We start from the raw sequence: 14549 nt of genomic DNA on the forward strand, positions 1-14549 counted from the left end.
AACTATTGAATACATGACTACAATATTTAGCCTGGAAAAAGAGAAAAAAGGAAGAAAAATCTGGTTATGGTCTGTCAGTATTTGAAGGCAATTAAGTAGAAAGTAAGTCAAAGTCTTCTGTATGATTTCAGTTGAAAAATAAGAGAACTAAAGGTCAATTTCAGCTTAAGTACACATTTTAAACAATCAGTTGACCAACAACAGTATGTAATTTCTCAAAAAGTCAGAACTACCCGAACATGTTCAAGCAAAAAAGTCGGAGAGCCATCTCAGAGGGGCGCTACCAAAGACACACTTGCCCCAGAACACTAAGGATTTCTAAAGTCTTCTCTCCACACAGGATTCAGTACTCACAGCACTTTTACTCACATTAAGAATAAAGTGCAAGAGTAGTTTTCCTACTTTGAAACAGAAAAATAAAGTTGCCTCAACGTAAACAGCGGCAACTGGGCCAGAAGCCCAATTTATACAATTTACACATGGCCTAAGAGTAAATCAAAAGCTTAAATTCTGTAAAGTCATAAAAACAAAAGAAACTATTCCACAGTGATAAATGAACACCTTCAAAGACAATGGTGTGATAAAGATACAGAAATACCCTCAGAATGAAATCCATTTGTTTGAGCATCTGTTTTCCACCTACAAAGAATAACTCTTTCTGATGGATTTAACCAAGAAAAAAAGAGAATACAATTCATTTGAATGAGAAGTTAATGCACAAACACACCTCATTTTCCTAGAGAACCTCCAAAGATATCTGGTGTTAATGTATCAAAAACCACAGAAGATTTTTTTCCTTTTTGGTGTGACCAAGCCATGACATTTTAGCACTGCGAATATTACAGCTGCCTCCACAGCTCCTCACTTGATATTTTCAATTGTTTTGTCTAAAAGAACAGTATTATTTCTGATAATGCTACAAAGGACCAATTTACAAGACTTTTTTTTAAATTAAGATTATTTTTTAAATCACTTTAGAAGCTTTTGTTTCGGAAAGCATGTAGCTATTAAAACGCTGATATGGAAAAGGTGTGCTGGGGGGATGCTGCAGACACTTAATACCACCAAAACAAAGGAAACTGATTCTCTAGATCATGTGGAAAAAGATGGCTTATAAAGTTAATGAGATATTACTTAAGGCAAAAGAAACAATTTGGCCATTAAGAATGAGGATGAACCAAACATTTTTGTCATCAAATATAATGAAACAAATTAAAAGAACAAAAATTAAGGCAAGTATGAAAATCAAGTAAAATACATGGAAAAGTTAAACTACAAACACACAAAGTGTAGATATGACAGCAAAGTCTTAGTGAGAAATAAACTGAAGAGAATAAAAAGAAAGGAGTCCAACAATTATGAGTTATACACCAGGAAAAGCATTAAGAGTCAAAGCAGACACTTTCCCCTTAACACGCAAGAGACTTGAAGACTACCTGGGCTAGATTTCTAATTGGGCAGATGAGTAAAGAGGATTAACCCTTGAAACTGGAAAATCCACTAGTTTGCCTCTTCGATTTCTTAGCTATCCCTGGAGAGCAAAGACATCACAATCCTTAAGCAGAAGCTTTAGCCTGAGGGCTATGTGCCATCCACAAAGGGATGAAAATTTCTTTAGAAACAAACAAACCAACCAACCTGCCCATTTTCCAAGTTTCAAAGCAGGCATAGCACTTTAATTTAAACAACAAAAAAGCCATGTTGATACTAGGAAAAACAGTCAGAAAACCCAGGTTGTACTCCTAGCTCCAATACCTGTCTCCAAAGGCTTTCTGTGGAAAAGAAACATTTTTTTCCCTGTGTATCAAGTTTATCCCAAAAGTATGAGTCTGTGAGTTCACCCTTGCTGATACGAATAAAAACAAAATATTTGACAAATTATCAAACTAAAGTATCTCTAATGAAAATTTAGCATCTGATTTGAGACGTGCTAGAAGTGTAAACTAAACATGGAGTTTGAAGATGTAGTACAAAAAAATGTCAACTACTGCATTAACAATCGTTTATTTCTCATTACATGTTGAAATTATATCATTTTAGACATTAAAGTTCACCTGTTTTACCTTTTTAAAGAGGCCACTAGAAAATTTTAAAGTACATATGAAATTTAGATACTCAGGAAGTGTTGAATGAATAGAGAAAATTTTGTATAGAAGTACAAAACAGCAACCAAGTAAGAGACTGACATTGACTTTTAATTCATCCACCAGCTATATTCAAATGGAGTGATATTAAAACCTCCCTTTACTTGGTAATCATGAGAATTCTGAAATGTGGACTGAGTCAATTTTTTTTAAAGTTGAAAAGTTTACAGCTGAAAAAGTAAACTGACGTACACTATTTCTTTTGGGTTGAATTGTGTCCCACATAAATTCCTGTGCTGAAGTCCTAACCTCCTGCACCTCAGAAAGTGACTGTATTTGGAGATAGGGCCTTTAAAGGGGTAATTAAGGTAAAATGAAGTCCTATGAGTGGGGACTAATCCAATAGGACTGGTACCCTTATAAAAATAGATTAGAACACAGATGACCCACAGACCAAGGGGCAACATGTGAGGACACAGAGAGAAGGCAGCCATCTGCAATCCAAGGAGAGGCCTCAGGAGAAACCAACCCTGCCAACACCTTATGGACTTCCAACCCGAGAACTGTGAGAAGATAAACCTGTTTAATCCAGCCAATCAATGGCACTTTGTTACGGCAGCCCCAGTAAACTAATACACTGTTCCAAACAGTTAAAATTTTTCTAATAACTGATGCGGTTTTGCTTTTCACACTTAAATTACAAACTCAGTGCTTCAGTCACACTAGCCATACTTCAAATGCTCAACAGCCACAGATATTAGATAGCCCAGATCTAAAGAAGAGAACAAACCAGAATGTCTTAACAAGAACGCTTAATTAGTTGGGATATGTGACCAAGAAGCATCTTGCTACTATATATTGAAGAATTTTTCATCTGTAATTTAAAAATAAAGGCAAATGCAAATAACTCAGATCTACCCTTATGTCATTCTTATAAGGATTTGCTAAATAGAGATTACAGAAGGGAGTTAACAGTTTAGGACTATGTTTGGTACTAATGAATGTCGTCACCAAGGGTTCTTGAGAGATCTGTTGCTGCAAAATGCACAGAACTACTGATGCAGGTGGCCAGTACACATTTATATCACAAAGGAGCCAAAACTCTAGATACCGATTACCCAGGGATTCCCAAATTAGCTTCTAGGAAAGTGGGGAATGCTAATATCCATCTTCAGGTTTTATACTCCTTTTACAAACGTAGGCATTTTCCATGGAAATTAAGTTCCAGAAATACAAGAGACGGTAGGAATACTATACTAGTATATGAATACTAGTATAGGAATGAATCTGAGATATTCCCAGATTCATTTCCACTTAACCATGAGGCATCAAAAAACTATGACCACTATAAAGAATTTCGTGCATCTAGAAATAATAAATTCAACAAGCGTGGAAGAAAAATACAGAATCCAGGAAAAAATAGTTTTGGTAGCCCTAAGTGAACACATTACTAAATAAATAGCTATCTCCTTTGAGAATTAGAAAAATTAATGGATTTCAAAATGTAATAATCAATATAATAAAGTTGATCTAATACAAAATATTTTACATATGCATAGACTCTACTTAAACTTGCTTTTTAGACTTTATACTAGCTTAAATTTGACCAAGGAGTTCACGTTTGTATATATTCCTACTTTCCATAAAGAAACTAAGGCTCTAAGAAATTGAGTGTCATGCCCAAGGTCACATAACTAGCAAAGAGGATGCCTAAAACTCAAACCCGGACTTCTAGGTCCAGAACTTTTCTATAGGTTTTACCCTGTTGAAGCATTAAAACTATGCCCAGCACACAGTGTCATGTAAATGTTAGTTGTTACAAAAATGTGTAATATAATTATGCTGACTTGATCAAGTGTGTGCTCATAATACTTAAAATGGTAATTTGATTCATAATAAACCTCAACAATGGTAATTCAGTTTGGAAGAAATAACTCCCAAGAGCATTATGGTCACAGGAATCCTTTCAAAATTTAAATGTATATAATCTTTTTGCAAAGAAATGGAGAGTGATAGATAAAAGGCTTTCTAGCACAAATTTATGATGAAATTATGTGGGGAAAATAAAATGGAACCTTTCAGTTACAGTTTATTATATATACTTCTAAGTGAATGATGATTCATACCAAACTGCTGTATTTTTCTATTCCGTCATATCAACTTAAGAGGGATATAAACACTTTATTTAAGATGCCAATACTTGGGGCTTCCCTGGTGGTGCAGTGGTTAAGAATCCGCCTGCCAATGCAGGGGACACGGGTTCGAGCCCTGGTCTGGGAAGATTCCACATGCCGCGGAGCAACTAAGCCCGTGGGCCAACTACTGAGCCTGTGCTCTTGAGCCCGCAAGCCACAACTACTGAAGCCCACATGCCTAGAGTCCGTGCTCCGCAACAAGAGGAGCCACCACAATGAGAAGCCTGCACACTGTAACGAAGAGTAACCCCCGCAGCAACGAAGACCCAACGCAGCCAAAAATACAAATAAATAGATGTCAATACTCAATGTTAAGGGGGATTTAAAAATGTGAGGGACAACTGTGCTGGATTTAAAAAGACTGAACCAAATGCACAGGTAGTCCTAGTTTGGAACAAGCACCTGGAAAAGTTGTTTTGAAAATGAGAAAATTTAAATATGGTTGGGTATTACACACTGACATTTGACATGGAAAAGTAGAGTTATGAACAGAATAAAGCAACTCACAGTATGTTCTCATTTTGGTTTAAAAATACCTAACTGTATTTATACACAGAAAGTATCTGGAGGGATATAAATATGAATATACACACACTAAATGTTCACAAACATGGAGATAACAGTGGTAATCTCTGAGAGGCTGAAATACAGCATTTTTATTTCATTTTTGTTTGTCCATATCTCCTAACTTTTTATAATGCGTATGTACTATGTTGTGAAAGTTTACAAAAATGTTTAAATATCAGTATTTTTAGTAAGCCAGAAATTAAAACCTCTGTAATTATTTGCTCTATGTCATAGGTTTGTGAAATGAGCACATGTAAAATAATGATTCTAAGGATGGTTTTACTCTTCACTTTTATTTTATCTATGAAGTATTTAAAATACTTTACTTTCAAACATATGGAGTTCTAAATATAAAGCTTGATGATAAAATCTGAAATGATCACAGACACTAAAGCAAAAACAAAATCCAGATTTTTAAGAATATTTTGAAAATGCACCTATACTTAGAGTTTACAATAGCAATAGTATGTGCTTACCAGTTAAACATTACTCTTCATCAATTTAAAAAAACCTTTAGATAAAATGTTAAGAAGTCAATGAGCAAAATAACTAAAATGTCTGCATTCTTACTATGTATCAGTGTTAAACGCTTTACAGATACTCTTTAATCTTCATAACTCTCCTTGGAAAGTGTCATTCTATTTTATTGATGAGAAAATCAAGACAAAGAACTATGTATCCAGAAAACATAAGGAAACTCCTACTTGGTAATCATTTTGCAATATATACATGTATCAAAGCAAAAGTAATACAACATTATATATCAATTATATCTCAATTAAGAAAAAGAAACTCCTACAAATTAAATTCTTTAAAAAAAATCACAGACAACCCAATAGAAAAATGTCAAGAATAACCATCATCAAAAAGTCTATAAATAATAAATGCTGGAAAGGGTGTGGAGAAAAGGGAACCCTCCTACACTGTTAATGAGAATGTATACTGGTGCAGCCACAATGGAGAACAGTATGGAAGTTCCTTAAAAAACTAAAAATAGAGCTACCATATGATCCAGCAATCCCACTCCTGGGCACACATCTGGAAAAGATGAAAACTCTAATTCAAAAAGATACATGCACCCCAATGTTCACAGCAGCACTGTTTATAATAGCCAAGACACGTTAGAAACCTAATGTCCACTGATAGATGAATGGATAAAAAAGACGGGGCATATATAAACAACGGAATATTACTCAGCCATAAAAAAATGGAATAATGCCATTTGCAACAACATGGATGGACCTAGAGATTATCATACTAAGTGAAGTCAGACAAAGACAAATATCATATGATATCACTTATGCAGAATCTAAAAAAATGATACAAAGGAACTTACTTAAGAAACAGATCCACAGACACAGAAAACAAATTTATGGTTCCCAAAGGGGAAATAGAGGGAAGGGATAAATTAGGGATTTGGGATTAATAGATACACACTACTATACATAAAATAGATAAACACCAAGGACCTATTGTATAGCACAGGGAACTATATTCAATACCTTGTAATAACCTATAATGGAAAAGAATCTGAAAAAGAATATATAGATATAGCTACAGATATATGTATAACTGAATCACTCTGTATGCCTGAAACATTAAAAATCAACTATACTTAAAAAAAAGAAAAAGAAAAATGGCAAGAGACAAACATTTCCCAAAGATGTACAAACAACCAATAAACAAGAGACAAGGTCAGCATTCTGCCATAAGGGAAATGCAAATTAAAACCACAGATTCCTCTACACACTCACCGGAATGGCTAAAATTTTAGAATAACAATTCTAAGGATTGAAAATGAACATTCAAGGTGATAAACGTAGCATGAGCTAAGGCGAAAGTACTGAAGCTCCAATAAATGTTCACATAAGTAAACAGTGGGGAGTTCAGCTTGGCTTGGACACAGAGAGGTGATAAAAAAAGTATTCCGGAATAGTGGTTAAGAGTCAGATCACGGGCTTCCCTGGTGGCGCAGTGATTGAGAGTCTACCTGCCGATGCAGGGGACACGAGTTCGTGCCCCGGTCCGGGAAGATCCCACATGCCGCGGAGCGGCTGGGCCCGTGAGCCATGGCCGCTGAGCCTGCGCTTCCGGAGCGTGTGCTCCGCAACGGGAGAGGCCACAACAGTGAGAGGCCCGCGTACCACAAAAAAAAGAGTCAGATCACGAAGGGCCTTTAAGGTCAGGATAAGGACTTTAACCTGTGTATGATTAGCAATGCTGAACCATGACATGGATGACAGAATTGAATTGAATTTTAAGGTATACAAAAGGCTGCTTCGTATAAAATGTTCCAAAGGCACAAGGACACAAACTTTCCAAAGTTTTCTATCTCCTACCTTGCAGTAAATCTCTCTATCCTCCACAGTGTGGTTATACCCTCACTGCTCAACCATTCTTCCAAAACCTTCACCTGTTCTCTCCAACGTTATTTCTTCCTCACTCGCCACCAGATGAACTGAATAGTTCATGGCCAGATAAAGCACTGAGCTCTCACTCAAGGAAGGCCTAGTGCCTGCAGTGCTCTGTGCTTCCCCCCAGGCCTCTCACAATTTAAATCCAGTGCCCTTCTGGCTGCCCACTTGACACCTGTCCATCCCATCATTTCTCTGCCTACTCCAGCCTGCCCTCATCTCCTTCTCCCCAGTCCCCACGGTTCCTATGTGGGTCCTATCAGACATAATTCAACATCTAACTAGAATCTGTCTTGTTTTGTTCTTGATTCCAACAAGACCGTAAGCTCCTGGATAGAAGGGATCACTTTTGTATCCTCTACAGCACCCAGTATCAAAGGACATACACTAGCTACTTGCCAGTTCCTCTAGACAACAGAAATGCAAACATATCCTTAGATCCAGTAATTCCACTTCTGGAAATTTATCCTACTGATAAACTCACATAAATATGCAAAAATAATATAATCAAAGATATGCATTATAGATTATAATAAGAAAAACTAGAAATAACCTAAATGTCTATTAAGAAAGCCTAGTTCCTTTGTGTCTATACTGCCCATTAAAAAAAAAAAAAAAGTTGGGATATCTACACGTATGGACCATCATAAAGTAGTAAGAGAAAAAAGCTGCAGGAAAGGGCATAAAACAGGTCATACAAACACACACACACACACACACGTGCACACAAATTTAGAAAAACACAATTTAGAGATTTAAAATGACAATCTCTGCTATGGAGATTTTTCCCTGCAGTGCTAAAAACAAGACAACGGGCCCAAAATGGAGTCATGTATATACCACATCCCCAAACCCAGACTTAATACTTAACCCAATTACGTACAGTTTCAGCTCTCCCCAAAATGGAATCTTACACCAGCCAATCAGGAATCACCCTATCAGCACTAGTGAAGTAATCTGCCTGACAGACCCTTACCATCCCCTAAAGGAAAGTGACCTTGCTAGAACCAATTTACCTTTTGCTAGTATAACTTGCTTGTTCCTGCCCCCTTCTGCCTATAAAGTCTTTCATTTTGTACAGCTCCTCCAAGCTCCTTTCTGTCTGCTACATTGGATACTGCCCAATACATGAATTGTTAAATAATCATTGAATAAGATTTGTAATATTTACTCACTTGCATTGTTTTTTAACATATAGAAATACTTCTATTTGTTAAAAAAAAGAACAAAGAGCACAAAGAATCTATAATAATCTTTGTAATAAAAGAATATTGATATGTTTTCACCCACTGCTCCAAAAGAGTAATTTACAAAACAATTTATAATATAAATCCATTTTATTTAAAACAAGAATAATAATATACTGGGTTATATGTACAAAAATAAGTATTCCTAACATTCCACCTTGGGACTTCCCTGGTGGTTCAGTCGTTAAGAACCTGCCTTCCAGTGCAAGGGACGCAGGTCTGATCCCTGGTGGGGGAACTGGGATCCATCCTACATGCCGCGGGGCAACTAAGCCCGCATGCTCTACAGCCCCTGTGCCACAACCACTGAGCCCGTGCGCTCTGGAGCCCACCCGCCACAACTAGAGAGAAGCCCCCCACGCCGCAACGAAAGATCCCACATGCCGCAGCAAAGACCCGATGCAGCCAAATAAATTTTAAAAATATATTTTTTAAAAAATGCCACCTTAATAATGGTTATTTCCAGAAGAGGGATTACAGGAAACTTTCACATTCTAGGTTAGTCGTTTTTCTTTAAATAATAACCATTTACTTTAGTTACAAAAAACAAAGATTAAAAATATATATTTCCCGGGCTTCCCTGGTGGCGCAGTGGTTGAGAGTCTGCCTGCCGATGCAGGGGACACGGGTTCGTGCCCCGGTCCGGGAGGATCCCACATGCCGCGGAGCGGCTGGGCCCATGAGCCATGGCCGCTGAGCCTGCGCGTCCAGAGCCTGTGCTCCGCAACGGGAGAGGCCACAACAGTGAGAGGCCCGCGTACCACAAGAAACAACAACAACAAGAAAAAAATATATATATATATTTCCCTGAGCTAATGATCATTCCAGAGGTGTGCATTTTGGTCCACCTAGCAATTAGTTAATCTGAAGAGAATCAGTTTGTCAGGATGCCTGCTATACTAAATCTGGGTACACATTACAGGTACATCATGCCTAAAAATTAAATTCACAAAAGTTATCAATACAAAAACTACCTCTCTGCTATAAAGTATTAAGTGTCTGTCTGATGACGGGAATCCCTCTAAATGTAAAGTTAACCTCGAATACTTACCGAATTACTATAAGAGGCCAGGCACTACAAGGGCCCCTCATCATACACTTTTCTGTGTTTAAACATCTCTCATTTATCTAGAGTTGAAGTAAACTTCTAGGGAGCCCATGCTTCTAGGCCAGTGTTTGAGAAGAGATGGGAATCTGTATAAACTTTTACCCTTAGGAACAGGAGGAAACTAGGAGAACCACTAAATCCCAAAGATCTCCTCCAAGGAGCTCGGGATTCTACCTGGTAGATCTGTGCTTCATAGAGGATATCACAGTTCTTGACAGTTCCCCTACATGCCCTGTCCCAGTGAGGAGCTTACACATGTCTGACTTGACAAGTCTAGGCCTCCTTCCTAAGCCTTTGATAAAACACAGAGGGAGCAGAACTGCCTGTGTTTCCTACTATTTCCTACTTTTCTATTGCTCCAGACCCTTTCTATCTCAGCACTGACCCAGAGATCCAACCATGTTAGCCTTACTGCTGAATCTAAGAGCTTACCGCTCTTGAAGCCAAGTGCTTTACATGTTTTACAACTCATTTATACTCACAGTAACCCTACCAAAGATTCCTATTTTATAGATGTAGAAACTGAAATACCACCAGCAAAGCTAAGATTTAAACCCAGAGACCTGTTGCCTCACTCCAACCTTTACTATGCAGCACTATCTATATGACATATCTCATTAAACCTAGAGAACACTAGAAATCCCCCTTTCTAACTAAACCTAAAGCACTTAGATTTAGTAACAAATCTTAACGTCAACAGGCCACCTGAATCCAATGCTCTCTCTTGGAAATGCTATTAGTGCCGCTACTGCTGGATAACAGAACTATGAAATTTCATTTGCAAAACATTTATGTTTGCCAGTGCTTTTCTTAACTTAGGAGAAGCCGTTTAGTTATGATTAAACACCCAACCTCTTAACCAAGTCAATGTAAACATATCTGGGTTCAGATTCTAGCTCCATTACTACCTGTTTCCTTTACTTGTAAAATAAGATATGAAGTATATATAAACAACTTAGCACAGCAGATGACTGGAGAGGAAGGAGTCAGTGTTCCCTACTGTTATGATCCTTTGATTGTTTTACCATAAATACTCCCAGGATGTGGGAAAGCTGACAAGTTCAAATCAAATTCAATATCCCGCCCCCTCCCAAAAATACTCGTGAATTCATGGGTTTAGAGAAAACTTTAAACATGAAAAAGCTATGCATTCTATTTAAATTGATGAACTGATAAACTAGAAGTTCTACACAACAGAAACACAATAAAAACTGGTAAATAAAAAATGTTTATCACGCAATTAGCACACAAGTCAGTTACTACACTCGACAATGAATGCGACTAACAATTAGCTTCAAAGAACTCATTCTTCCACCTATTTCCACGTGAATTACAATGCCTTTACACTTAGAAATAATAAAAATTCTTGAGTATTACATCTTTAAAGCATTTTTTATTGGGTAACCTCAGGCATTTTCCATAGATTACAAACGGTCACCATGGGCAGGCAATAATAAAGGTAATAAGGACTGACCTTTACCCCTTTGGCGTCTAATGTTCTACTGTTAAAGACTAGTTCAGGCTGTTAAGGGCCTAAGAGCTCACATTACAAGTAGGGCTTAGTCTTCTCCAGGTGAAGGGCATAAAATACATCATCTTTTAGCCCTCACAACAACTCTACACCGCAAGGACTAAAAACTATCCTCGTTTTTTTCAGATAAGGAAACTGAGGCACAAGAGGGGTTGAGTAATATGCCTAACTGGAGGACATCTGAGGCACATTGGAAACCATTCTGGGTCTGGAGTCCAGCCCTCTTAACCTCATCGAGGCTCTGGGGGTGCGCACATCAATGTCACTGTAAAACGTGTTAAGAAATACGGTACCAGTGGGAAGCAGGGGTTCCAACGGGGTAATAGCATGCTCCATAACGGATTACTGGTCTCTGCATTAAAAACATAAAAACGCCACATTAGAACTTCTACCTAATTAAACAGCGCGCGAAATCGTCAGTACATTTGGTCTCCGGGGCGGAGCACCGAGCGAGCCGCGCTCCTGGCGTGCGGGCCCGGGCACGGCAGGCAGGGCGCCCGGCGGCGGGGACGCGGGGGACTCGAGCCCCGAGGCGTTCCAGGGCGCGAGGGGCAAAGCATGCGGGCGCCACGCGTGCCTCGACAGGGCCGCCCCGTCCAGCGTCTCCCCGCGCCGCTGTCACCATCCGGGGACCGGGTGAGCCAAGAAAGCCAGAGCGGCGAGGGGCGGCCACCTCCTCCCCGCCCCGGCCTGTAGCCCGCACGCCGGGAACGAAGGCGGCGCGCTGGGGTGCTGTCGCACTTACATAATGGCGGGTGGAGCCACCAGCGAGCGGAGCGCAGACTGCTGGAGCGGGAGCGAGGACGATCGACCGCTCGGCGCTCGGCTGAGAAACCTCGGCGACGCGTGATCCCCGCTCGCAGATTTAAGTGAACGGCGCTTGAGGCGGCCCCGCCTCCTTCCGGGAGCCGGAGGCGCGTGCAAGCAGCTTGCCTCGCCTGAACCGCGTGTCCACGCAGGTGAGGGCGCCGTACTACCCGTTCACCCGGCCGCTGCCTTCTTCCTGCGCCGCCCTCTCTTCTAGGCTAGCTCGTACCTGAAGCCATCGCTGGTGTTTCTGCCGAGCGCTCGTCACTGAACTTTGGCACGGAGGCCGCTATTTGCTCCAAACCAAGCGTTAATTTCCCCGTCACCCTTCGTCGGCTTGGCATCAGAGCCAAGCAAACGTCCCAAGTTATCCAGAGCCCGTTTTCTCGGTCCTCATTCTTTTTGATCTCTCGCTTGCAACTTGTGTACTTAAGGAGCACGCCTTCGTTAAAGTCTTCACTTGGTTGCAACAATCACAGAATGTTTTCGTTGTCAGGAACTTTAAGCTGCTTACTTGCAGCTCCGCTCGCTCCAACACTCCCAACTTTAAGAGTTCATTCTGTGGCCACGCAGCCTTTTCCAAGACTGTGCAAACCAGATCTCTAGACTTAGACTCCCTAGGCTTTACCTTTTCCAGGCTAAACTCTTGTTCTTTCGAGGTTCTTATAGGACATGATTTTTAGACTCCACCATCGTGGTTCCCATCCTCTGTATTTAATGTTGCTCAGAAACTGTGATTCTGACAGCTGTTGAGAACTGTGCAACTGTCAGCACGTGACAACTCGTGCAAACCCCTGCGCTAAGAGGCGTGACCAACTCTATCACGGTTTCTATTAGGCGGATCCCTAGGACACACAACCATTAAAATGCCTAGCTGAGAAAGTTCTAGCCAACAGCTGATGGCAGGCCCCCGACCTCCCAAAGGGCTTGAAATTGTGAATATGTTTCTTAAGACTCAGAAGCATCTCTCTCAAAGACCCGAGAGCCATTCCCTGCAGAGGCAGTCTTCAGGAAGGGTAGGGCCTCTGTCTCCCAGTCTCTGTGGGAGGATAGACTCCTCACTTCCACAGCTGCCAGTTAGCAAACGAAGCTGGTCTAGTCGCTTTTATACTGACCGACGCTTTGCAATTTTCACTTCTCTAACTCTATTGAGCTCCCACTCTTGCCCGTCTCTCGTCCTCCCTTTAAAACGTTCCAGTCGCCTCTCCACAAATAGGAATAGAACTCAGCTCTTTCTGGACTGTCAGTAGTTACTAAACAAAACCTATTTTCAACGCTTCAACTAATACCCGTCTGTGTTTATCTTGGACACTGGACACAATGTTCCAGGAGTGATGCAACCATAGAAAAGTACAACATTGCCCATGCTCATTAACTTTTTCAGCTGCCAGATCAAATAGAACTTGCAGGTGTTTTTCACATTCACCACTATTAAGCCAAGGCTACACCTATCTCACAGTCAATTTTAGACCAAACTGCTAGGGACTTTACAGTTATCATTGTAAAATTAAATATTATGACTTTGCCATCACAGTTACATGGGTGGGCCATTTCAACTATGTTACTTACTAGCTGTGAGACATTGGAACTCTACCTCAGTTTCCTCAGATATAAAATGGGAACAATGTTGCCTACGTTGGAACGGTTCTGTAAGGATCAAATGACTTGGTATGGATAAACACTTGGGCAGGTGCCTAGCACGTACAGGTTTGCAACAAACGTTTGTCCCTCTCCATCAATATGAGACGTATTCCACTTACACCTTATGACATCCTTGTTTATATTTGTAACACACATCCTTGCAAGTTTTCATGTGTAATCTTGCTCAAGTTTCTCCCAAAGTCATTACTGAAGAAAACTGAAATATTAACCACAATAAATGTCAAAAGTCCACGTTTCAAGATGCCACTAGTGAAACTAAAAGACAACAGACTGGAAGTGGAGGGAGACTGTGCCCATGTAATAGCCAAGTGGTTGCTATATCTATATCAGTAAAAAGCAAACAGACCAGTAAATGGATGACCAAGGATGCTACAGAGTCCAAGCTCATACTGCTTGCCCCACTGACAGACCAATAAATTGAGAGACAATTTGTTGGGGCAAGGAATAGCTACTTAATTCAGAAAGTCAGCAGACAGAGAAGATGGTGGACTAGTGTCCCAAAGAACGACTTGTCTGGGTTTGGATGCTAGTTTCTTTTACAGGACAAAGAGGGGGAAGTGAGGAGGTGAAGTAAAAAAAAGTGATACATTATTGTAAATATTCCCTGGTTCCAGCCAGACTCTGGAGGGGATGTGTTAATTTCTTCTTTCCTGCAGCCATTCATAGGTGGGCCTAGTCATGATGTTTCATATGAGCCAAAGGAAAGTATTTTAGCTTAAGGCTCAGCATGGGAGGCAGGGTTCCCGAGAGAAGGGCCATTATGTATACTTTAAGGCATAGGCAACATCCCTTTAGTGATTAACTTGTAGCAAAAGCAATAGAATACAAAGGTTAAAGTAAAAGAAACAGACCCAATATGGAGTCAGATTTGTTCTTCTTTATTACAAGGATATATACCGGCAAATTACAAAAGGTATTCAAATGGCAAACAACG

At 40.0% G+C, this 14549-nt stretch overlaps 1 protein-coding gene across 1 annotated transcript in view; it reads right to left on the reverse strand.

The window, feature by feature from the left end:
• Nucleotides 1–11505, reverse strand: part of TPK1 (thiamin pyrophosphokinase 1) — a 336528-nt gene extending 325023 nt beyond the window's left edge. The window contains exon 1 of the mRNA XM_029232917.1: nucleotides 11440–11505. Within this exon, the coding sequence (XP_029088750.1) occupies nucleotides 11440–11504 (65 nt within the window). The 5' untranslated portion in view covers nucleotide 11505. The remainder of the gene's footprint in view (nucleotides 1–11439) is intronic.
• Between the last annotated feature and the right edge of the window lie 3044 nt (nucleotides 11506–14549).

The sequence above is a fragment of the Monodon monoceros genome, unplaced genomic scaffold, assembly GCF_005190385.1.
Source record: "Monodon monoceros isolate NGI ecotype Baffin Bay Population unplaced genomic scaffold, NGI_Narwhal_1 Super_Scaffold_2, whole genome shotgun sequence".
Taxonomy (NCBI): domain Eukaryota; kingdom Metazoa; phylum Chordata; class Mammalia; order Artiodactyla; family Monodontidae; genus Monodon; species Monodon monoceros.